Source organism: Macaca nemestrina, chromosome 12 (genome assembly GCF_043159975.1).
Source record: "Macaca nemestrina isolate mMacNem1 chromosome 12, mMacNem.hap1, whole genome shotgun sequence".
In the NCBI taxonomy this organism is placed as follows: domain Eukaryota; kingdom Metazoa; phylum Chordata; class Mammalia; order Primates; family Cercopithecidae; genus Macaca; species Macaca nemestrina.
The window spans coordinates 31,893,471-31,919,506 of NC_092136.1; the positions used below are offsets into that span (position 1 = coordinate 31,893,471).

A 26,036-nucleotide genomic window follows, 5' to 3' on the forward strand; every position below is an offset into this window, starting at 1 on the left:
GGGTGAGTCACATGGGCACAGCATGCTCCAGTCTTGGCCCTAGAATTAGTGATTTAGAAGGCTCTAGAACACACAGAATGCAGACACTCTCCCTTGAGAGAGACAAAGTATTCAACACTGTGACTCTCTATTCAAAGCCCTGACCTCAGATGAACATTGTAGGCTGATTTTGAAACTACTGGGAGAAAATGGGATTTTAAAGATCTCTGCTCTCTTCTCCTTCATTGGCCTTATCTTCATCCTCATCTGCTCCTGGGGTGGACATACTTCCCAGAGGATGTCCTCTTGCTTCCCTCTTCCATCCACTAGCTACGTTCCTTCACCAGGCACTCACATTTTCCCCAGGAATTATTATTGTTATTTTTTTTTTTTTTTGAGACGGAGTCTCGCTCTGTCGCCCAGGCTGGAGTGCAGTGGCCGGATCTTAGCTCACTGCAAGCTCCGCCTCCCGGGTTCACGCCATTCTCCTGCCTCAGCCTCCCGAGTAGCTGGGACTACAGGCGCCTGCCACCTCGCCCGGCTAGTTTTTTGTACTTTTTTTTAGTACAGACGGGGTTTCACCGTGTTAGCCAGGATGGTCTCGATCTCCTGACCTCGTGATCCGCCCGTCTCGGCCTCCCAAAGTGCTGGGATTACAGGCTTGAGCCACCGTGCCCGGCCTTCCCCAGGATTTTAATTCTAATCTCTATCTACAGAATTCTCAAAGTCTGTAATGTTACCTTGAATCTCTCTCCAGAGGTCTAGGCTTGAATTCCCAACACCTTTTTTAACCTTCATAGGATATCCTATCAGCACCCTTGATATCCCATCAGTGCCCCCAGTTCTGGGGCACCTGTTGAGCACATAGTAAGTGGCAGCTGAATCTCCTTTATCCATGAGGTTGGAGGACTACAGGAGAGAAATGAAGAAGAAAGGAGATTGAGAACCCATATAACACAGAGAAGAGGGTGCGACTAATGAAGATGGAAAGGGGACTGGAGAGGAGAGGCATCGTTAGAAGGCAGAAGGTAATTTATTGTTTGAGCTGTGTGGAGGTTAAGGGGATAATGACATATCATGGGGGTGCCAGTGGGATACTGTCGGGTGTTGCTGGGATACCGACGGAGAGATTCAGCTGCCACTTACTATGTGCTTAACAGGGGCCCCAGGACTGCACCAAGCCCTTTACAGGCAATAATGATCTCTTTTAATCTCCTGTGTAGCTCTGTTAGGGAGGTGTTTTTTATGTTACCACTTTACAGGTGGGGAAAATGAAGGTCAGAGAGGCTAATTAACTTGACTCCAAGCTCCATAACTAGAAAGTGGAAGAGCAGGGGCTGGGCCTGGGTTACCTTATTTCAAAGGCTCTTCTCTCAAGTGCTATGATGTCTCCTAACCACATGCCTCTCTCGGCACCTGGCAGAGGCACTGGTGAAGGGCGGTTCCTTTGCCTTCACAAGAACTGAACCAGGAAGGAGCTGGAGCTAGATCTTCCAAGATGAATGAGATGCGGCATCTGCTTTTAAAGAGCTCATGAGGGAGAGAGACAGAAAACAACTGTTATGGCCCAATGTGAGGAGGGCAATGTGGGCTCCTGGAACCAAGGGAGACGGAGGGCTGTGCCTCGGGGGCCAAGGAAGGCTTCAAGGGAGAGGGAACATGCAGGATGAAAACCCCTGCATGGCTTTAGATGTGAAGGAGAGAAACGCAGGCCACATGGCTGGAAAAGCAGCCTGAGACCAGGCTGTGCAGTCCTGAACGCTTGCTGGGCGCACCTGCTGTGAAGACAGGAGTTTGGATTTTATTCTGTGAATGACAGGAGCCAGCAAGTATTTTTTTTAAAGTGGAGTCAATGTAAGATCAGAATTCATGTTTTATTACAATGACTCTAATTACAATGCGGAAGGCACATTAACGGGAGTCACTTTGGAAGCTACTGCCATGGTCCAAGTGGGCGAGAATGACGGGATGGAGAAAAGGAAATGGATTTGTGAGTGACTGTGGAAGACAACTGAGAGGACCAAGTGAATTTGAAGGAGACAAAGGAGTGAGGCTGGAAGGGTCAGAGGGTGGCAGCCTTGGAGCCTGGCTAAACAGAGTTTGAATCTTGGCTCTCTTGAGTGATAGCTGAGCCTCCGAGCCATTCCTCACCTCCCAGACTCTCACTCCCAAAAGGCTCCATGACTCTAACCTGATAGGACCTCTCTCTCCTGTCCTGGCCCCTGACCCCATCCACTGCCACCAGCAAAGTCCCTTAGCCTCACCCGGTCCTCCTGACACTTCATTCACCTCTGCTCACCATGAAGCAGCTCTCCTTCTCATGCCTGTCCCAAGTACCTCAAGGCCTGGGGTAGCCTTGAGGAGTGAAGGAAGAGAGTCTTGGCTAAAAAAGTCATTTTGAGAATAAGACTGCAGAGAGTGACCATCATAGAACTGTTACAGAAGTGACAGGTCAAAGCAGCAGATGGCCAGAACAGAAGAAGTGTTAGAGAGGAAGAGATACTGAGCCAGGTGCATAAATCTCCAGTGAGTGATGGGGGCCTCTTGGGGCCCTGAGGTGACTGCAGCAAAGAACGGGGAGCTTCAAAGGACCTGGGATTGAAAAAAAGAAGTGGTATGGACACAGCCATGAGGATTAAGGAGAAGTGGAGCCCTGTCTGCCCATCTTCAGGCACTTTTTGGGCAGTCTGCTCTGCCATTCTCAGTGTGTATTACCACACCTCAGCTCAGATCCACCCCACACACCTCGATCTCAGCTGCCTACTTCATTTCACTATGCCCAAGAGAGCACAGTCGGAGACAGCATCCGCAAGCTTCCATCACCATGTGTCCCCTGTACTCCACTTTCCCCTCATTAGAAAGGACCAGCTGTCCCTGCAGACCCCTCCACCTGTGCACCAGATCCCATTGCCTCATTCATTGACAGATTTTGCACCTACTATTCCTGCCTCTCTCTTCTGCATCATCAGCTTCTCCCTCTCCATGACAGCATCCCCTCAATATTCAAACACACACCAATTCAAGCTTTCTAGCTTTTGTTTGGGTTCTCAATGCCTGGTATGCCATAGAATCCCTCCAGCAACTGCCCCAGAAAATTTCCTTCCCTTTGCTGTCACTGCTTCCCCACACCTTGTTCTTCTCAGCCCATCTGGTTGCAAAACCACTCCTGCTAAGGTCACAACCTCCAACCTCTAATCTCTACCCTATCACTCCCTGCCTCTTGGGAATATACATCAACACAGCTCTCTCCCTCCCCTGAGATCTGCTGTCCTTGCTTGCTTGCTGAACCCCATGCTCTCCTCCCATCTGCCTGGCTGCTCCTGGTCAGTGTCCTCTGCTCGCTGTCACTCTTCCCACATGTGGATTCCCCAGGGCTCAGTTTCTCCCTTTTCTCTCTAGCTAAACCCACCTGGTTATTCTCACCTATTCCCTTAGCTCTAAATGTCACCTATATGTTGATGACTCCTGAGTTTGTCTTCTGAGATCCACGTGGATGTCTAGTAGACATCTCACACCTAACATGTCTACAACCAAAATCCCAGCTCCATCTCCCCTGTTCCCATTCCAACCCCACTTATCCTCTTTGACCTGCACCTTCTGCATCTCAAAAAATGGCACCACAACCAGTGCTCAAGCCAGCACCTACGAGTCATCCTTGATTCCTCTGAGTCCCGCCTCCTTCCCTGGCTACACACAGAATCATTATCTTGCGCCATTGACTCTGTCCCCTGAAATATCCCGAATCTGTTCACTTCTCTGAGTGTGCACCTTTAGTACCTTCAGCTCTCGCCTGGCACCTGCAGTGGTTTTCACTCCCGTCCTCTATGATTTATTCCTCACCTGGAGAGAGGGAGAAAGAGCTGAGAACAGAATGCTCTGGAGTCCACATAAAGATGATGCGGCAAAACAGATGAAGCAAGCTGTTGAGCGGGTGAGGACGGAGCCCACAGGGAGGGAAGGGGAGAGGTGCAAAGGAAGAGAATCTTGGTTAAAAATGTCATTTTGAAAAACAAGATTGCAGAGAGTGACCATCGTCATTCCTAGACAAAGTTGTGTCTGTGAGGATGTGCCGGCTGAGCAAGACAATACAAAGTCTGGACCATCACCCTGGAAGCAAAAGTAAACTGGATGAAGACAAGAGCTGAGCAGGAGAGGAAGACCAAGAGCCAGGTGTCAGGGACTTGGAGAGCACAGACATAAGCTAGGAAAGCAAACCCACGGGAGATGACATTTCCTGCCTTCACGCTCAGTATGCTGCCAAATACTAACATTTCTACCACCCAATCTCTCACCTTCACACCCTTTCCCCTTCCCCCACTCTCTTTATAGCTTTTGTTTGGGTTCCCAATGCCTGGGACGCCACAGAGCCTCCTCACCAGTCCTGCCACTTCCTGTCTGCTCCCATCCTGGACACTGCTGACCAATTAAGTTTCCTAAAAATGGGCAGTTCCAATGATATTACTCCTTAGCTCAGAAATCTTCATCAGCACCCCACAGCTGATCAGAGTGTGTACTATCTCCTTCCCTGTCATTCAAGGCCTTAGTCTCCGGATCAATACACCTTTCCAATTCCATTAACTCTTCCATCGGTGTCGGCGCCCCAGGCAACCTGAACTAGTTTTCAAGCACACCTGGTACTTTTCACCTCCATTCTTTCGCTCATGCTGCCCTCTCTTTCTGGAATATGCACACCCTCTTCTCCCTCTGCTGAAATCTTCAAGTGTCATGTAGTTAAGAACACAGGTTCAAAGTCAGACAGACAGACAGATGTAGATTAATATCCCGGCCACCTAAGCACTTCTTCTGTGATGCCAAGCAGGTTATTTCATTTTTCTGAGCCTTGGGTTCCTTTCCTGTGGTTTAGATCTGAGTAAACACTGCCCCAATGAGAATAGAAAGTGAGAAAATCTAGGTGAAGTAACTAGCATAGCAGCTGCCCCAGGGGAGGGTATTCAGAGAGACAGCTATTATTTTTAACATCCTTCCTCTGCTCACCCTTTCCAGATGCCCCTTCGAAGCAAACCCTCGCTCTGCTGACCCTGTATCACACACTGCCTTTTGCAGCACTTTCCTGTGTTAGGTGCCATTGCACCTGCATTAAGTCTCCCTGCTCCTTAAGGGCAGGAGCCAGGTCTCGCCCACTTCCATACATCCTGCAGCACTAAGCGACTTCATGTAGAACTTTATAAGTGTTTGTTGAATCAAATTATCTTTAATCCCCCTGGCATACAAAAATAAACTCAGCTACAGTGATTTTCATAGCTGTTCACTAGATTATGCTGAGGAAGAAGGGGGGTAGGACTTGGGGGCAAAGTAATATCATTGCCATCCTTCCAATATCCAAAACATATCCCTTATTGCTTGAAACAACACAGAAACATAGCTGATTGATTTAAGACCCTTCCAGAATACAAGTATGTTTAGCTCTGAGACCATTAACATGAGTTTGGGGAATCATTTTGATTTTCAGGAAACATTTAATGGCATTAAAAAGACTGAATAAAAAGACCATTCCCTTACGGTCAGCTTGCAGAAGGACAACGTGATGCAGGGTCAAGGCCATCCTTTGGGAATCAATGGTGCTCAGGATCTTGGCAGCTGCGGTCCCCAGCAAAGGCTTCCCGTTGTACAGGGTGTAGTAAGTCAGCTCCGCTGGGTCCTTCGGGCCTGGGACACGCTGCATCTTCACCATCTTTCGGAAAAAGAGAGGCTGAGTGTTTGCAGGGCATCTTGCACGGACCCTGCAATCACCCAGGTGATCAGCAGATGTTCCTCTCCCGACTGCTGAAGCCTTCTGTGGCTAGACGCCAACCTTTGCATACCTCCCTATATATAGCCTCTCAAGAAGCCTGCTCTTGCTGGAGCAGGAGACTGGGAGGAGAAAAAAGGGTTTGAAAAATATGAACATCTGGAAAGAACAGTTTGCGGTTGGAGAAGAAAACACAGGATAGTGATGTCTCCCAGCATCCACAGAACTCTGGCCTCATTTGAAAATAGGCCTCTGCATTTAATTCAGGGCATGTTAGGTTATTCTCAAACAGGACTGTTAATTTCAAATATCTGTAATTGCCAGAGAGGGAGAAAAATGAACTTATATGTCTGCAATTCAAAAGATCTCTGATAAAAGCACTACTTGGAAACCCAATGTTCTTTTTCTAAAATAATGGTTTTGCTTTTTGTTCTCTAAAAGTTATACATATTCACTGTAAGAAAATTTGAAAATACGGAAAAACATCAAGAAATAAAATAAAAACAATCTGTAATCCTTCTATCACAAGCTAATTACTGTTGCCATTATAGAGTATTTGCTTCCATTCTTTGTTCTTGCCCACACAACCCTTTTCTCCTTACTAGTTTACAAGATTATTTATCATAGTCTATATACAATATCTTGCAATTTTTACTTGCATCTTTAAAGGACCTTAAATATAACAAAAGCATAAACGTTTATTTTTACATGGCATTCTGATGCATACCTCATAAACTTATTTAAATGATCTTTTATTATTAAACATTTAGATTGTTACTAATTTTTTACTACTGTAATTAACAATTGATAATCACAAATACTAAAACTTAAGTTTCAATACCTACATAGTGTTCTACTGTATGCATGCTTGGTGAATCAAACTAACCCTTTATTATTGAACATTTGGTTATCAACTTTTTGCAGTTATAATTAACAAATCATAAATAGTATAGTATTTTCCAAAGTTTATATTACAGATTATGAATTTCACAGGATATTTAAAGATATTATAAAAATGTTTATAGCAACATTGTTTATAACAGTAAAAAGACTAAAAATAAAAAAGTTGTTAATAGGTTGGATAATGAGCTATTGTATACTCACACAATGAAATACTATAGTGTAGTGGTGAAAATGAATGAACTATGGTTATTCATATCATTATGGATGAATACAAAAGCCTGATGTTGAGTAAAAGGAACAAATCACAAAATATAAAGTTAAAAATTAAGCAAAACTACCTAATATACTATTTAGAGATACAGTCATGGGTAGTAAAATCTATACAAAAAATATGGGAATGATTTAATACAAAATTCAGATTCACTCTAAACTCAGAGTTTAGAGATTCACTCTTCCTCAGAGAAGCCATGTAAAAGGCTTTTGGGATAAGGTAAGGGTAATGTTCTTACCCTTCAGGTTGTGGATTCTTATCAGTGTCCTTTAAACTCTGCATCTTTCTCATACTGTTTTGTGTGTATGCTATGCATAACAATTAAAAAATAGGCCGGGCGCGGTGGCTCAAGCCTGTAATCCCAGCACTTTGGGAGGCCGAGACGGGAGGATCACGAGGTCAGGAGATCGAGACCATCCTGGCTAACACGATGAAACCCCGTCTCTACTAAAAAATACAAAAAAATAGCCGGGCGAGGTGGCAGGCGCCTATAGTCCCAGCTACTCGGGAGGCTGAGGCAGGAGAATGGCGTAAACCTGGGAGGTGGAGCTTGCAGTGAGCTGATATTCGGCCACTGCACTCCAGCCTGGGCAACAGAGCGAGACTCCGTCTCAAAAAAAAAAAAAAAAAAAAAAAAAAAAAATTAAAAAATAGATATTATTACAACCCAATAGAAAATAGGGGCAAAAGAGCTGATCAGACACTTCACAAAGGAAGATGTCTGAATAACCAATAAGCACACAAAAATGCTCAATGGGGAAATTCAAATTGAAACCACAAAAGACCACTCTATACTCACCAGAATGGCTAAAGTAAGAACTGACAACACCAAGTGTTGCTGAGGAAGTGAAGCAACTGGAACACCTGTCTGGTGGGAGTGCAAATGGTGTAAACACTTTGGAGAAAGGTCTGGCAGTTTCCTATAGAACTAATGCACACCAACCCTATGAACCAGCAATTGCAGCCTATATACCTAAGATGAGTGAAAGCCATGTGGTCACCAAAGGACTTGTGGAAGAATGTTCACAGCAGCCTTGTTTAATAGCTACAAACTGGAAAAGCCCAGGTGTACATCAACAGAAGAACAGATAAACAAACTGTAGTATATTCATACAAGAGAATATTATTCAGCAAAAAAAATTTGAATAAACTACTGAATAACAACATGGATGAATGTCAAAACACTACACTGTGTCAAAAAAGATTTATACAAAAGAGTATGTACTGTAGAATTCCATTTATATGAAATGCTAGAATGTCAAAATCAATCTATGATTTAGAAGTATGTGAAAATGTATGTTAAGAAAATCTTATGGAAGTGTTTGGAAATGATATATGTAATCAAATATAAAATAGTAACAGTATAATGTCAATTGTAAAATCTAGATAGTGATATGTGTGTTGACTATAATTTTATCAACTGTTCTACAAGTTTGAAACTGTTGGCCAGGCACAGTGGCTCGTGTCTGTAATCCCAGCACTTTCGGAGGCCAAGGTGGGTGGATCACTTGAGGTCAGGAGTTCGAGACCACCCTGACTAACATAGCAAAACCCCATCTCTACTAAAAATACAAAAATTAGCTGGGCACAGTGGCACACACCTGTACTCCCAGCTACTCAGGAGGCTGAGGCAGGAGAATCACTTGAACCTGGGAGGTGGAGGTTGCAGTGAGCCAAGCTCACACCACTGCACTCCAGCCTGGGTGACAGAGTGAGACTTTATCTCAAAAAAAAAAAAAAAAAAAAAAAAAAAAAAAAAAAAAGGTTCATAATAAAATGTTGGGAATATATAGATATTACTTAAAAACAAGGGCTTTTTGACATTTAAACTTGGAAACCAGTATGTTGAAGAAAATTAAGGAGATGTCTTTACTTCAGGTCTTTTTAGAGCTTAGGTATGCAAATAGGCTTTGGGACTCTTCAAGAAGGGGCTTTAAAATGCAGCCTTGCCCACACCAATTTGGCCAGAGAGCCCCTTTTCCCAAGAACACTTGATAAGATCATGATATAGTACAAATTATATGTCCCCTCCAAATCTCATGTTGAATTGTGTATTCCCAATGTTGGAGGTGGGTCCTGGTGGGAGGTATTTGGGTCATGGAGGCAGCTCCCTCATGACTTGGTGCTGTCCTCACAGTAGTGAATGAGTTCTTGTGAGATCCGGCTGTTTAATGTGTGTGGCACCTCCCCCCACCCTCTTTCTTGCTTCTGCTCCTGCCATGTGAGACCTGCTCCCCTTTCATCTTCTGCCATGCTCGAAGCTTCCTTAAGCCTTTCCGGAAGCAGATGCTAACACTATGCTTCCTGTACAGCCTGCAGAACCATGAGCCAGTTAAACCTCTTTTCTTTTTTTTTTTTTTTTTGAGACGGAGTCTCGCTCTGTCACCCAGGCCGGAGTGCAGTGCCCAGATCTCAGCTCACTGCAAGCTCCGCCTCCCAGGTTTACGCCATTCTCCTGCCTCAGCCTCCCAAGTAGCTGGGACTACAGGCGCCCGCCACCTCGCCCGGCTAGTTTTTTGTATTTTTTAGTAGAGACGGGGTTTCACCGTGTTAGCCAGGATGGTCTCGATCTCCTGACCTCGTGATCCGCCCATCTCTGCCTCCCAATAAACCTCTTTTCTTATAAAGCACCTAGTCTCAGATATTTCTTTATAGCAATGCAAGAATGGCCTAATCACTTTCTAGACACTCTCTGGAAAACACTATCCTCACTCTTTTGTCTTTGTGTTCACCTGTGTGTCCTTGTCCTCAAGATTAATTTCTTTTCTTTTCTGAGACAGAGTCTTGCTCTGTCACCAGGCTGGAGTGCAGTGACACGATCTCAGCTCACTGCAACCTCCACCTCCCGGGTTAAGGTGATTCTCCTGCCTCAGCCTCCTGAGTAGCTGGGAGTACAGGCGCGCACCACCATGCCCAGCTAATTTTTGTATTTTTGGTAGAGACGGAATTTCACTATGTTGGCCAGAATGGTCTCCACTTCTTGACCTCGTGATCCACCCACCTTAGCCTCCCAAAGTGCTGGGATTACAGGCGTGAGCCACTGTGCCTGGCTGAGATGAATTTCTAGGAGTCAGTCTGTGATCATCTAAAAGTTTCTTGTCTAAATTCCTCATTTTCCCTCCAGAAAAGTCATACCCAATTGCTGTGTTTGAAAGTGCCCTTTTTGCTCCACACTCATCAATACTGGATCATAGCATTTTACTAATCTTTGGTAGGTGAAAATGGCATCTTGTGGTAGTTAAAACTTGCCTTACTTCAGTTACAAATTAAGTCGAATATTTAAAAAATTTTAGTGGTCATATGTTTCCTCTTAGGCCTCAGTTTTCCAAATACGTTAACTAGAGAAATATCTTTAGATTCCAGACAGTTAAATCTCCATATTCATGAGGGTAGCTCATCTTTTAAAATGATCTAAGCCCAGAAGAAAGGCTTCAGGGTAGAAGCATATTGTAAGCCACATAAAGTGAATTTTTGGGGGGAAACTGGGGCATGTTATTCCTTTCCCTAGTGGAAAAGGAGGTGGGGAAAGTGTTAGAAGAATCTGGTAGAAGTTGAGTGACCATTCAAATACCTAATAGCTTCTCTCAATTTCAACTTAATAGTAAATTCTTCCTGCCAAGATTTCTTTAAGGGTATGTTACAAGATGATCTACACCCTCTGTAAATTATGGATTTGCAGAAATAAACCCCTACCTGCTTCCCTCAGACTTTCCACGCAGCTAAAGGGGCCAAGTGCACTGAGCTCTTAGAAGAAATGAGAGAGGGCTGGATGTGGTGGCTCACACCTGTAACCCCAGCACTTTGGGAGGCCGAAGTGGGTGGATCATGAGGTCAGGAGTTTGAGACCAGCCTGACCAGCATGGCGAAATCCCATCTCTACTAAAAATACAAAAATTAGCTGGGCACGGTGGCGCACACCTGTAATCCCAGCTATTCAGGAGGCTGAGGCAGGAGAATTGCTTGAACCCGGGAGGCAGAGGTTGCAGTGTGCCAATATTGTGCCACTGCACTCCAGCCTGGACAACAGAGCAAAACTCTGTCTCAAAAAAAAAAAAAAAAAAAAAAGAGAAAGAACACCTCTCTGGGCCCTTTGGCATGCAAAATGTGTTAGATTTCTTAGGTTTACAAATAACACCAGGGTTGTAGGGTGGCCCCTTCTCCCCCTTTGGCTGATGCAAATCCCAGTTCCATTATCTGAGCACCAGTGACTTTCTTCCTGTCATTTGGAAGAGTGGAAATGATAGAGCTCACATGGAACCTACAAAGGAGAACTCACAAACCTGACATGCGAGTTTAACCATCACTTTACCTAGTGATAAGGTCATTCCAGACCACAAAGACTTTTAGAACCAAAGCAACATCCAATAGGACAAAGGGCCAAATTCACCAACTGCGAATGGAGGGACCTGGAGTCTCCATCAGGGGCATGACGATGACTCATGCAGGGAAGTGTGTTCATTAAGATGGGTTGTTTATACTTTCAAGATTGCCTGGGGACAGGATTTGCACACAGACTATGCTAATGGCTTCAATTTCCTTTAAAATGCTTATTCATAGACAGTGTGATACTATGCATGTGTGCTATGGTTCAGTTACACCCGAGATGTGGTCAAATCAGCAATCAGGGGTTCACATGCCAGGGGTAGTCTGCTTGATTCCAGTTAGGAAGTCCCCATTCCGGAGGCAGCTACCAGGAGTGCTTCTCTAATTTGACATCATGCTAACAGGGCTTTGTTAATTAGCGCAACAAATTAGTTGACAAAAAGTTAGACGTGAGTTCTCAGTGGTGACAGTACAATTCAAGATAGGTAGACCTGGCTAGAATACACCAGAGAGGTTCCCATTCTTGCAGGAACCGGCTAAAGTATCCAGAGAGGTTTAGAATCTCTACTCCTGGGGATGGCTACTGCCTTGATTGGGTGCCCTCAGAAGCAGACCCTGAGAAGAGCTGAGTGCTTCTAGTTCATCTGAGTGGTGCAATGAACTGGCAGGAGGGTGAGGAGGTAATACAGGAATAGGAAGGAGCCTACAAGGGGTGCGTTATTAAGCCAGTTACTGCAGTCAATGACTAAAGCTTAATTCTGTGGGACAGCTTTGAAAATGATCTAAAACATACATTTCAGAATTCTCCCAGCCAAGAAGTGAGAGAACCAGGTTATTTATAACTCTGGTAATTCCCAGGCACTTCCGACCAGCATGGCATGGGCAAAGCAGGTTTTGACATCTCAAAAGTAGCCCTCTGAAAAAGATTCAGAGGCTGGCTGTTGGAACTCCAACTGGAATGCACAGAAACGGTAAGGGGATGTGGGCTGGATACAGCTAGTGTCACTACACTCCTCCAGCCTAAATCTCTACATCATCAGGTGTCCACTATAAGCTTGGAGGGTTCTGTTTGTTGAAACTGACTACACACAGGTAACAGTATCCTGTCTCTGGAATAATGGTGCATCTGCCATTCAGAGGAATGGAGATGAAAGGGTCTAAAAGGACAGAGAGCTGGGACTTCATTGAGCTTACTGAACAAGTTGATGATGAGTCTGTCCTTGCTTACCAAGAATTTTTTGTTTCAAAAATATCTGCCAGAGTACAGATTTTGTACTGAGACTTCCTTGTAGTTATAACCTAGTTAGTGACAATGTTGGAAGAGCAGCAGACTCTCACCCTCCTTCATGTTTTTGATGGTTATGACCATCAATTCCCAAAACCTAACAGCAGCATTGATAAAACGGCTGTCAGTTTGCAGCATGGATGCTCCTCTGTGCACATTGACTTATTTAGTCTCAGGAAGCACACTCCCCCCTCTCCACCCCCAGTTATTAGAAAACCCCAGTGGCTCTGTATACACCTACCTGCACAGTGTAGCTTCCCAGGGTGGTGGCCCGTTTAAACCGCCGGCCTTGTTGCTGGGACATCATGAATAGCTGGGCCAGGCGCTGCTCCATGACCCGGGCAAAGCTCTGGTTGTGCAGGCCCACCAGCGAATTGTCCACACCCTGTAGCACTGTGGATGCAGAAGGCAGAGGAGAGGCTCAGCAGGCAGGTTTTCTGCTGATTCAGTAAGCACAAGCACCACTGACCCTGCACAGGCCACCAAGGGCCACTGTGTCCTACCTCATGTTAGGGCCTGGCCATCCTTACCTCATTTCACCTTCGTGACAGCCCCATGACAATCATTATCCACACGTTATAGATGCTGAAAAGATTAAGTGACTTGTCTGAGGTCACACAGCTAGCAACCAGCAGAGTCAGGGTCCAAACCCAAGCCAGACTGTGTAACTCCAGAGCCTCAGCTCTTTGCTCTGTGAGCTGTGACATTGCTAATGTTGCTGTATTTAACTCAAACTTCACCTAAGATGATTATCTGTGTTGCTAAAAGTCCACATGGGAACACAGCACAGCTGTAGGTATGGTTAATGGGTATTTTTGCTGGTTTCCACTCAAGGTCTGGCTCAGAGCTATTCCTGTTTTCTTCTGCCTTGTCAATAGCTTTGCTGAGGAATCTGAGCTCCGTCCTGCAACTCAATCCCTTATATCTGGGCAGACTACCCTGTGCAGTGTCCTCATCTCTGCCTCCTCTGTGGAGTCCTTTGAATGCCCACCCTAAAGCTACCCAGACCCCTCAGATGCTCTCTCATTCAAGAAGAGGATGGCTGAATGGAAAGAGTGGGCCATCTCTTATGGCACTTGTCAATTCAGGGACCTCAGGCAAGCCACTGGCCCTGAGTCCAAGTCCTTCTCTGTAAAAAGGCAGTAAGAAAGTACACATTGAAGGGGTGGCCTGCCCCTCCACACCTGTGGGCCTTTCTCGTCCCACTCTTTTCAGGTGGGACGAGAGACTGAGAAAAGAAAGAGATACAGAGACAAAGTATAGAGAAAGAAAAGTGGGCCCAAGGGACCAGTGCTCAGCTACCGAGGACATGCTCCAGCACTGGTCTCTGAGTTACCTCAGTATTTATTGATCATTATCTCTACCACCTCGGAGAGGGGGATGTGGCAGGACAATAGGGTAATAGTGGGGAGAGGGTCAGCAGGAAAACACGTAAACAAAGGTCTCTGTGTCATACACAAGGTTAAGAAAAGGTGCCGTGCTTTGATGTGCACGTACATAAACATCTCGGTGCATTAAAGAGCAGTATTGCCACCAGCATGTGTCACCTCCAGCCTTAAGGCGGTTTTCTCCTATCTCAGTAAATAGAACATACAATTGGGTTTTACACCGAGACATTCCATTGCCCAGAGACTAGCAGGAGACAGATGCCTTCCTCTTATCACAACTGCAAAGAGGCCTTCCTCTTTTATTAATCCTCCTCAGCACAGACCCTTTACCAGTGTCAGGCTGGGGATGGTCAGGTCCCAGGAGGCCATATCTCAGGCTATCACATGGGGAGAAACCTTGGACAATACCTGGTTTTCCTAGGCAGAGGTCCCTGTGGCCTTCCGCAGTGTATTGTGTCCCTGGGTACTTGAGATTAGAGAATGGTGATGACTTTTAACAAGCATACTGCCTTCAAGCACTTTTTTAACAAAGCACATTCTGCATAGCCCTAAATCCATTAAACCTTGAGTCAACACAGCACATGTCTCTGAGAGCACAGGGTTGAGGCTAGGATTGCAGATTAACAGCATCTCAAGGCAGAAGAATTTTTCTTAGTACAGAACAAAATGGAGTCTCTTATGTCTACTTTCTACATAGACACAGTAACAGTTTGCTCTTTTTTTCCCCCACATACATCACAGCCAACATAAGCCCAATGAGTTCTAGGGTTTAAATGAGACAGGATATGTAAAGCGGCTTAGAACATTGCCTGCTGTGAGGAAGGTAAAGAGGACACCCTTCTTCCCCATCCTTTCTCCACCATTAGGCTTCATCTATAGCCAGGGTATCCGTGGTCAACAGGTACAGCATGAATGATGGTTTCAGCCATGGCCAATGCAGGGAGGACGGTTTTCAGGACCACTAGGGCTGTTCTAGGACTGCTGTGTTCACTTACTATCAGGGCGACTCCCTTTTTCTCTCTACCCCCAAAGTCCAGTTCTTGTTCCACATCCTTTGGGAAACATACTTCACCCCAAATACACAAAAGGCTGCCTTCAAACATAGTCATGTTTAAAATTAAAAATGTGAAAAACAAATCTCATTTTCTTAAAGAGACCAAAACTTGCAGGGGTTGGGAAGATGAGATTTTTCATTTAATAGAGTTTGTTCTACCAGAGCCCATCCAAGGATCAACATTACCATCCACCTACTAGGATATGGAAATAGCTTGGATGTGAAGAACGTTATGGCATCCAGTACAACAGGGGGCTACCAGCAGCCAACACTAATGATCACATTCCATACAAGCCCAGATAACCGTATAGAGAATGTTTAAATAGATCAAGCGAGAAAGAAACCCCACAGCTAGGTCTCTGAAATTACTTCTTTGAAGCCATGAATGCCAAATAATCCCCCTGGAGGGTATAAAGCAGTTCTTTTTCTCTTTCTAGGGCCCTGGTGAGACACTCCCAGCTCATGCATCAGCCAAATTCCTGCAAATTCATAAAACAAAGAGTTGTGCTGTTCCCACTGTGTCAGGTCCCAGAGGACCCCCGGAGTCCCTCATGACACAGCTATCAGATCACGGAAGGGCTGGCCCACCTCTTGTCCCCAGACAGAAAAGCCCACATACTTGCTAGTTCAAAGATGGCTCCTCTAGCAAAATAATAGATCAAATGACCGAAGTATTACTTCTAAGTTGTCCTCTCCTGACCACTGGCCAAGAGTGAGAGAGGGGACACAGGACAGTCAAGAGGTGTCATCGAGGATTATTTCATGGGAATCTTGGTGATGCTTCAAAGGCAGACATCAAATAAAGGGAATAGTCAAAAGCCTCCAGGGGACAAAAAAGTTCTGGAAATAGCAGTGGTGGTTGTACAATATTGTGGAAATACTTGATCCCACTGAATTGCACACTTAAACATGTTCAAAATGGTAACTTTTATGTGAGTTATATTTTACAATAAAATTGTTTTCTTTTTTCTTTTGAGGTAGGGTTTCTCTCTGTTGCCCAGGCTGGAATGCAGTGACAGGATCACGACTCTGCAGCTTCGACCTCCTGAGCTCAAGCAATCCTCCAGCCTCAGCCTCCAAGTAGCCTGGACTACAGGCATGAGCCACCACACCGGCTATTTTTTGTTTTGGTAGAGATGAAGTCTCACTATGTTGCCCAGACTGGTCTCAAACTCCTGGACTCAAGCAATCCTCCCATCTCAGCCTCTCATAGTGCTGCGATTACAGGTGTGAGCCAACACACCCAGCCAATAAAAATTTTTTTGAAAAAAAAAAAAGCCTCCAAGGAAGTACCGGAGGCTGTGGGAATCTCCCACAGAGTTACAGGGGATCAACTGGACAATTTCCACAGCTTCGTCACCACTCTTTGCAAAGAGAATGTGTCCTTCTTAGGGGGCAGCTGGGGAAGAGCTGGAGTTGGAGGCAGGGCCCTGAGTCTGCCTCCTGGCTTCCCCTTCCTGAGTATTTTCAGGCAAGTTGCTGAGTTTCTCTATGCCTCAGTTCCTCATCTGAAAACACAGGCATCACAATCTACTACTGATCGTGTCATTGTTAAGAAAAGATAATTCAATAAAAAATGCTGCTAGCCTGGTGCTATCATTAAGGCCTCGATGGAACAGCAATAAATGGTAGCTGCTGTTGTTACAATGTGCCCCTTCTTTGCTAAACACAGAGGAAGTAAACACCTGTAAGGCATGGAAATGTGTCCCAGGACATGGCTCCTCCCCTTTTCCCTGAAAAATGTGGCAGGCTCAGGCTCCTCAGCCCTCCCTGTCCACCTGGAAGGCAGCAGAAAGGGACATGTACCCCTCTCTCTCGCAGAGACACAGAAACCACAGAACCACAGAAGTTCAGACCTGGCGCAGATAACCAGGAAGACACCAGCCCCGCAGCACATCAGTCAGGGCCCTGGCCCCCCAGCCTCGGCCACCACTGACTCAGCTTAGAGGAGTTGGGCACGTCCCCAGCTGTGTTCAAAGGAGCTTTGTCCAGAAGATTCAATGACTTTCACATCACTATTCTCTTATTACTTCTTTATTCACAATCACACTGGGCTCTACAACTCAAGTGATGGGGCCTGGTTCAGCCTTCTGTACTCAGGCTAAGTTGTTTTATTTGCAGTTGGATCCTACACATTTAGCACTGAAAGAATCTTAATGTTCAGCTAATACTTCTCCCTCCCCCCAAAAAAGGAGAATATGAAGTCCACATGGCCTGAGTGGCTTGAGCTCAAGGACACACTAGGTTAGAAAATGGCAGAGCTGAGACCAGAAGAAATTTTTCCGTTGCTGGGTCGGGGATATTTTGCCTCTGGCGGGTGAAATAAAGGCAGATGGATAAGCCTGAAATGGGCTCTCCCCTCTGTCTGGCAGCAATATTGCATCTGCATATTTCTATCTTGCCTCGTATATACAAACTTCACCGCAGGACCCCTGAGTGGCAGGGTGGCCTCTAGGTTCTCTGTAAAGAGACTTCAGGAGTCACTTTCAGCCAATGATTTTTCCATCGAGAAGGGACCCACCCTCTGAGGCAGGAGAAGTATGTATAGTTTGCAAAAACCTATTTCATATAAGTTTAGTTGGAAAACAGATGAAAACATGTCAGGCTTTTATAATACAAACTACAGAAAAGAGAATTGGCTCCAAATCCTCTTGGCTGTTAGAAATGGGCAGAAGACAGAAAGCCTGTGATGCGTGTCTAGGGGTAAGGGCTGAACAAAGCCTCATAGGTCCCCATCCCCTACCCTTTTGGTAAATTATGGGGCAGGTTGGTTGGTGGCTACCCAGGGGTTCAGAAGGTGCTCACAGTTGTCAAAGGGAAGGCAGGATGATCATTCTGAGACCTGGTTCCAGCCCTTCCCATGCACTAACCAACGGATCCAGCTAGCCCTAAACACAGTGATGGAAGCCACTGTTTATTCTGAACACCAACAGCAATAACAAATAAGGGTTTCATAAGTGAGTGGGCAGAGGGCTAAGTCTGAGGAGAGTCCTGAAAACAAGACCTGGAATGGAGATTTTGATTAAGGTTATGTTACCAAAATAGAGGCAGGGCAAGACACGGATAGATGAAGAAAGGATGACATAAGAGGTTGTCAAGGACAGCCTGTGGTGATGGGTGAATGCGTTATCAATTAAAGTTAATAGAAGGGAGGAATATCTCCACCTTAAAAAAACATCATTCCTTGTAAAGAAAACATGATTTTGTAAATGTTACATAAGCCGCTAGCTCCAAAAATGTGTTGCTGGGTTAGCACTGTTTTCTCTCTTGGGCACAAACTCTGGTGAGCTGGTTTTTTTGCTTGCCTCCTTAGCAGGTAAAATGATTTCTACATACCGATGGCTCTGCAACGGGGGGAAAGAAATGCAATGTTCTGCAATTTAGAAGGGTTCTTGAGCAGGCTTCATCCAGCAGGGGTGTAGAGTCCTTAGTATTTCAGGCAGCAGTCCATCTGCTGCTTGCTTGGGACTGCAAGTGAGAGAGGGGATGGGAGAGGACAGAGGGGAGGTTTGGGACCAGGTTGCTCACCCAGGCACATCTTCCATGACGTGCAGGATCTTCCTCCATCCTGTTACAGGCTGACATGTGTTCCCCCAATTCCAATTCCTTTTTTTTTTTTTTTTTTGAGACAGTCTCACTCGGTTGCCCAGGCTGGAGTGCAGTGGCACTATCTTGACTCACTACAACCTCTGCCTCCTGGTTTCAAGTGATTCTCCTGCCTCTCAGCCTCCCAAGTAGCTCGGATCACAGGCACCCGCCACCACACTGGGCTAATTTTTGGGTGTGTATCTTTAGTAGATATGTTGGTCAGGCTGGTTTTGAACTCGCAATTCACCCGCCTCAGCCTCCCAAAGTTCTGGGATTACAGGGGTGAGCCACTGCACCCAGTCTGTCCCCCCAAATTCCTCTGTTGAAGCCCTAACCCCAAGTACCTCAGAATGTGACTGTATTTGGAGATAGATCCTTTAAAGAGGTAATGAAGTCAGGCGGGTGTGTTGACTCACGCCTGTAGTCCCAGCACTTTGGGAGGCCAAGGCGGGCAGATCGCCTGAGGTCAGGAGTTTGAGACCAGCCTGGCCAACATGGTGAAACCCCATCTCTACTAAAAATACAAAAAAAAAATTAGCCGGGTGTGGTGGTGTGTGCCTGTAATCCCAGCTACTTGGGAGGCTGAGGCAGGAGAATCGCTTGAACCTGGGAGGTGGAGGTTGCAGGGAGCCAAGACCGCACCATTGTACTCCAGCCTAAGCCACGAGAACGAAACTCTGCCTCAATAAAAAAAAAAAAAAAAAAAAGAAAAGAAAAAAAAGAGGAAATGAAGCTAAAATGAGGTCATATTGGGGAGCCCTAATTCACTATGATGTTGTCCTTATAAAAAGAGATTAGAATAGAGACAGACCCAGAGGGAAGGGCATGTGAAGACGCAGGGGGAAGATGACCATCTCTAAACCAAGGAGAGAGGTCTCCGGAGAAGCCAATCCTGTAACACCTTGACTTTAGACTTCTAGTCTCCAGGATTGAGAGCAGATAAATGTCTGTTGTTGAAGCCACCCAGTCTGTGGCACTTGGTTATAGCGGTGCCAGTACACCTCATATACTTCTCCTCCTGTTCCTCTCCTTCCTGGCTAGGCTGGCCACTTTTCCTCCTACAAACATCTGTTCTTCAGCTCTCAATCCTTGTTTCTCCAATCCCCAAAACTACTGTCTGGCTTTTGAAAAACACAAAGAAGAACTTTTTTGCTGTTCCATAAAGATCCACAGGAAAATGTCAAGGAACAAAAGAGAAAACGCCGCCAGAAGAACCCCCTTCTACTTCCAAACACCCTCACTGTCAAGACATGCCAGGATTGGTGTGGGTGCGTGTCGTGCCAGGGTGGAGAGGCAAGTGCATGTCCGGCCTTCCTCTAACTTTAATTTGGGTTTTATAGGGCAGTCCAAAAAGGCTTTCCATTTATAAACTGATAACTATTCACTACAAACTGGTGCCCTAGACCTTCTTCAGTTAACACTGTAACTTCTGATAGGGTCACTTTTTGCAAAGAGGAGGCCACTGAGTAAGGACTTGAAAGCTGTTTTGAATTTTTAGCTAATATTCATCTTCAGTGTGATGTTCTTTTCTTATCTCAGCTTATCCCATTCACTTCTGGTCCTGTAGAAGTAACTCCTTGACTTAAAAGACAGGAGCAAAGAAAAGTGCCAATCTGATTAATGAATGGTCTACAGTTTTAAAAAAATAAACAAATCTGAGAGCATGAAGAGGGGAAATAACAAAATAAGAGATTACCTGTGATTACCCAATAGTCTCTGGTTGTTTCTGATATGTCAAGGTTGGGATATTCCAGTGCTAAAACAAATAAGAAACATACCCAATTACTTTTATAGGTTTGATTTGTTTTATTTTATTTAGTTAGTTATATTTGAGATGGGATCTTGATATGTTGCCCAGGCTGTTCTTGAACTCCTGGGCTCAGGTGGTCCTTGCACCTAAGCCTCCCGAGTAGCTGGACTATAAGCACGCGTTATGGCACCTGGCTTATTTGAAATTTCGTTAAGGAAAACAGATATAAATGACAAAAGAGCAAGCGGCTAAATCCTGCTTTGTGATTCTTAGGGATTCCAGGACATATGAACCAAAACTATCTCACTGTTTAGAAAACCAAAAGACTCAATAAAGGTCCAACTTGTAGATGAAGAGTTTTCTAGGATTTGTGAGTTTCTGCCCTTTCCGTTTTTTCATCAAAATCTTCTGTTCCAACAGAACACCTTCTTTATCAAGACCCACAGCAGGAACCTGTCTTTGCTGTGGCTTTCTCTTAAAAAATCACTGGACCACCACCAACATTGTTAGGAATGATTATCTCGGATTTTTCCAATGTCAAGGACTTAAGTTTAGTAGCCAAATGCTTGTAACAAAAGGCCCATATTTCTTTACAAGTATGGGGCCTACTGGAGTTGATATATGCAAAGGGATTGGTACACTGCCTCCTCGCATATGGTTAGTGCTCAATAAATCGTAGTTGTTTTCAGAAATAAAAGGATGATGGAAAATGCTGACATGTGACATAATGCCACCTTTTATGACATCATCTTTTCCCTAAAATCCAGAGTCATCTTTCCTTATTATGTGGACCTTTACAAAAGCTTGCCATTAAGCAAACATTTGAAAAAAATTCTGAGTGGCTGCCGTGTGCTAAGTACATTCATACACATTATCTTGTCTATTTACAGTATCAAAAACAACTCTAGAAAGAAATTATGGGACAATTGTGCTAATATGTATTAAAAAATAAACTTGCCCAGCGACCTTGTGAAAGGTAAGAATGTTTAAATTTAGGAGTATAAACCTTTCCATCCTTTGGCTACCAAATAAACATTTGGATACAAAATGTAGCCTGCTGCATCTCTGAAGTCTATGCCTATTGCATGGTAATGAGGATTATGTAACTGAAACATTAGAAAAAGATGAGGCCACAAGACTACAGGGGCCTCAGCAACTGAAGTCACACCATGGACTGCAAATGAGTTACATTATGATATCTGGAGGCAGAGCCGAGCCTCAAGGTCTGGGAACCTTTGCTGATGGCATAAGAGGGAGAAAAACCATAGCAACCCAGATTGCTTAGAGATCGGTTGCCCTAGCAGGCAGAATTGTAAGCTCAGAAGGCAGACTGCTTGGGTTCAAACCCCAGGTCCCGTGGCTTACTAGCTAAGTGAGAGCGGGTATCTCATGAAACCTCTTAGAGCCTCAGTTTTCTCCTCTGCAAAATGGGGCTAATTTTGCATCTGTCTTATAGGGCAGGTCTGAGGATTAAATGAGATAAGAGAAATGCAAAGGACGAAGGAACCTAGCAAGTGCTTTCTTTGATGTGTACTAACCTTTTTCTCAATTCAACCTTAATCCGTCACATATTTTAGCTGTCACTTTATGATAAAGGTGGTAATATGTGGCCCGGCACTATAAATGTTTGCTAAATGGAGAAAGGTCCCGGGGAAACATTTGGGTCCCCGTAGGCATGGCCATACTCACGTTCAGCAATGGTGAGCGGCGGATAGGTGAGGTAGAATCCCACCAGCTCAGCCGAGAGCTGGCTGAGGAGGCTGCTGGCGACGGTGCCGTTGAGGAATGTGCTCTGATTGCCCACGACGTACACCAAGGTGACTGCCTGGGAGGCATTGGACGTGCTCACAATCTGAATCAACACAGGAGAAAAGGGGAGGGAGACAGGCCAAATAAGACCACGGTGTGTTTCATGGAGGCCATGGGAGGGGGAGGCTAAGCAGGAGTTGAGGGAAGGAATGAAAGGGGGTCGGGGAAACAGCAAGGAAGAGACAAGAGTAACCGTCATCATTTCTGATTGCTTGCTGCATGCCAGGCAGGGTGCTAAGGGCACGTCATCTCATTTAATCCTTACCACAACCCTAGGAGATGTATCCAGTGATGACCCCCTTTCACAGATGAGGAAACCGAGGCCCAGAATGATCAAGGGACCAACCCGAGGTCACATGGCTAATAAAGGATGGAGTCAGGATTTGAACCAGGTGGTTTGACTCCAGGTTCTTAATCACTGGTATGTGTATCTTTTCCTGGGCTAAATAGTTTTAGGTTACTTTTATGATTCTGAAAATATAAAATAGACCATTGCAATGTTACATTTAAAAAGGGCTCAACTGCTCAGAGAAAGCCTGAGTCAAATTTTCAGGGAATTCGAAAGTTGAAAGGACCAGGAGCGAACAGAGCTGAAAACCAGTCTGGTCACAGGCAGAGTGACAGAACCTAATTAGAAAAGGAATTCAGAGGCCAGGCACAGTGGTTCACACCTGTAATCCCAGCACCTCGGGAGGCCGAAGTGGGCGGATCACCTGAGGTCAGGTGTTCAAGACCAGCCCGGCCAACATGGCGATACCCCGTCTCTACTAAAAACAAAAACAAAAACAAAAACAAAAAACAAAAATTAGCTGGGCATGGGGTGTGTGCCTGTAATCCCAGCTACTCAGAAGGCTGAGACAAGAGAATCGCTTGAACCCAGTAGGCAGAGGTTGCAGTCAGCTGGGATTGCACCACTGCACTCCAGCCTGGGAGACAGAGCAAGATTCTGCCAAAAAGAAAAAAAAAAAAAAGGAATTCAGAAATATAGAATATGCTTTTTAGAGAGCAATTACATTTCCTTGTGGTCTATTAATTCAACATTGAATGTGTAAAACATCCTATGAGATGGCATGGTTTTCTTTTCACATTTTGTCTAAGCCAGTTTTTCAGTTGCTGGAAAATGAAGCTTTCTGGGTCAATGTATGAACAAAAATATCCCACAGATGAGATTTGAAAAATATCGTTAGTGGGAAGTCATTCAACTTGGTGGGGCCTTTTTCTGTGCTGGGTGCCTTCCCTTCTCCCTCCAGATCCTCCTGCCACCCACCCTCTCTGCCCTGTCTGGTGCCCCTGGAGGCAGATCCTTGTGGACAACCCCCATGGGCTCCACTGCCTTTGGGAGGATATGGGAGGGAGGGAGGAGAGTGAGGTCAAAGTATTGATGCCGAGGACTCCCTCCTTGGGGGTCAAAGCTCACTCTCATCAGGCAGCTGAACCTCGAACCCTGCACCCATCAGGTCCCAGCGGTTAGAGCTTTGGGTACTGTACTGCTCCTGCGGTTTCCCCAGAGCCTGCCCACTCTTCTTTCTACAAAGCCACCTGTATGTGAGTGCAGCCTCCCTTTCCTGTCAGGACACTGACTAATACCCTGTCTTTACCAGACCTTTGGATGTTCAGATATTAACATCTCTGCCACCTTCCCGTTAAAAAAATTTTTTTACAGGCTTTAAAAAATGATACATAATATTTATCTATATGTAGGCGGTACATGTGATATTTTCTTACATGCATAGAATGTGTAATGATCAAGTTAGGGTTTTCAGGAAATCCATCACCCAGGAAACTATTGAGAAGAGCTCTTCATTTTATTTCTCACTTTTTCCCATAAGTGGGAGATCTCTCTCTCTCTCTCTCTCTCTGTTTAGAGACAGGGTCTCACACTGTCCCTCAGGGTGAAGTGCAGTGACCTGACTGTAGCTCACCGAAGCCTTGAACTCCTAGACTTAAGCGATCCTCCCACCTCAGCCTCCTGGATAGCTGGGACTACAGTAGGCACACGCCACTACTCCCAGCTAATTTATTTCATTTTCGTAGAGATAGGATCTCACTTTGTTGCCCAGGTTAGCCTCAAATTCCTGGGCTCAAATGATCCACCCACCCCAGCCTCCCAAAGTGCTGGGATTACAATTGTGAGCCACCACACCTGGTCCCTTTTTAATTGTTTAATCCAGAGCCTATATTCCCATGACTAACAATAAACTGAATCAGTATGTCTGTTCAACTCTGACTCTCTCCTCTGGAAGTATTTTTGGAATGTGGTTTAGCCTCTTCCCCAAGGCATGAATACCTGTGGTTAAGCATGTTCTTTCTGAAGGTACCAAAAAGAAAGGCACTTCTTCCTGAACAATTCAAAAAACTTCACCATACGGCCACCTGAAAAAATAATAACTAAAAAAAAAAAACCACCTTTTCAATCTTTATCTCTATTGTGAACATTCTGTTTTACCTCAACAAAACCAAATCCTGGCTGGGTGTGGTGGCTCATGCCAGTAATCCCAGCACTTTGGGAAGCCGAGGCAGATGGATCACTCGACCCCAGGAGTTCAAGGCCAGCCTGGGCAACATGGCAAAACCCTGTCTCTACAAACAATAGAAAAAAATTGCCAAGCATGATGTTGCATGCCTGTAGTCCCAGCTGCTTGGGAGGCTGAGGCTGGAGGATCACCTGAGCCCAGGAGTTCGAGGCTGCAGTGAGCCATGATTGTGCCACTGCACCCCAGTCTGGGAGACAAAGTCAGACCCTGCCTCTAAAACAAAATGAAAGAAAAACCCAAATCCTACTGGAGCCCGAGGAAACCTACAAAGTTTGCAATGTGGGTGCCTCTGCATATACTACACTTGACTGGTTAACTTTTAATTATTTTTTTATTGTGGTAAAATGCACATATAAAATTTAACCATTTTAAGCATATAGTTCAGTGGCATTAAGTGTATTCACACTGTTGTACATCACCACCATCCATCTTTAGAACCTCTTTATCATCCCAAACAGAAACTCTATACCCACTAAACAACTCCTAATTTCTCCCTCCTCACAGCCCCTGGCAGCCACCACTCTACTTTCTAGATACCTCTTATAAGTGGAATCACTTATTAATTTGACAATTCTAGATACCTTTTATAAGAGAAATCATACAGTATTTGTCCTTTTGTGGTTGGCTTATTTCACTTAGCAAAATGTCCTCAAGGTTCATCCATGTTGTAGCATGCATCAGAATTTCCTTCCTTTTTAAAATTTTTCTGCATTCCAATCATCCATTATTTCCTTCATTTTTAAAGGCTGAATAATATTCCATTGTATGTATATATGCCATTTGATTATCCACTCATTCATTAATGGATACATGAGTTGCTTCCACATTTTGGCTGTTGTGAATAACGCTACTATGAACATGAGTGTATAAATACCTGTTTGAGTCCCTACTTTTAATTCTTTTTCGTATATACTAAGAAATGGAAGTGCTGAACCATATGGTAATTCTAAGTTTAGTTATTTAAGTTGAAACCACCATGCTGCCTTCCACAGGGAATGCACTATTCGACATTCCCACTAGCAATGCATTAGGGTTCCAATTTCTCCACATCATCGCCAACAGTTAGGACTTTCTATTTTTTGAGAATAGCCATTCTAATAGATGCGAATAGGTATCTCATGGTTTCGATTTGCATTTCTTTAATGATTAGTGATGTAGAGCATCTTGTCATGTGCTTAAGTCATCTGTATATCTTTTTTGGAGAAATGTCTATTCAAGTCCTTTGCTCACTCCTTGTTTGTTTGTTTGTTTGTTTGTTTTTATTATTGAGTTGTAGGGATTCTCTACATATTCTGAGTATTAACTGCTTACCAGATATATGATTTGCAAATATTTTTCATTTATTCTATGAGTTGCTTTTTCACTCTGCTGGTAGTGTTTTTTGATGCACAGAAGTTTTTAAT

General features: G+C 44.7%; 1 protein-coding gene across 5 annotated transcripts in view; it reads right to left on the reverse strand.

Moving 5' to 3' along the window:
• LOC105471528 (KIAA1549 like) overlaps positions 1–26,036 on the reverse strand; it is a 288,631-nt gene that overhangs the window by 82,633 nt on the left and 179,962 nt on the right. For all 5 annotated transcript variants that reach the window (XM_011724030.2, XM_071074893.1, XM_071074894.1 and 2 more), the window contains 4 exons: positions 21,980–22,142; positions 20,237–20,296; positions 12,752–12,903; positions 5,500–5,671 (listed from right to left, as the gene is read on the reverse strand). In XM_011724030.2, coding sequence (XP_011722332.2) covers positions 5,500–5,671; positions 12,752–12,903; positions 20,237–20,296; positions 21,980–22,142 — 547 coding nt within the window. The remainder of the gene's footprint in view (positions 1–5,499; positions 5,672–12,751; positions 12,904–20,236; positions 20,297–21,979; positions 22,143–26,036) is intronic.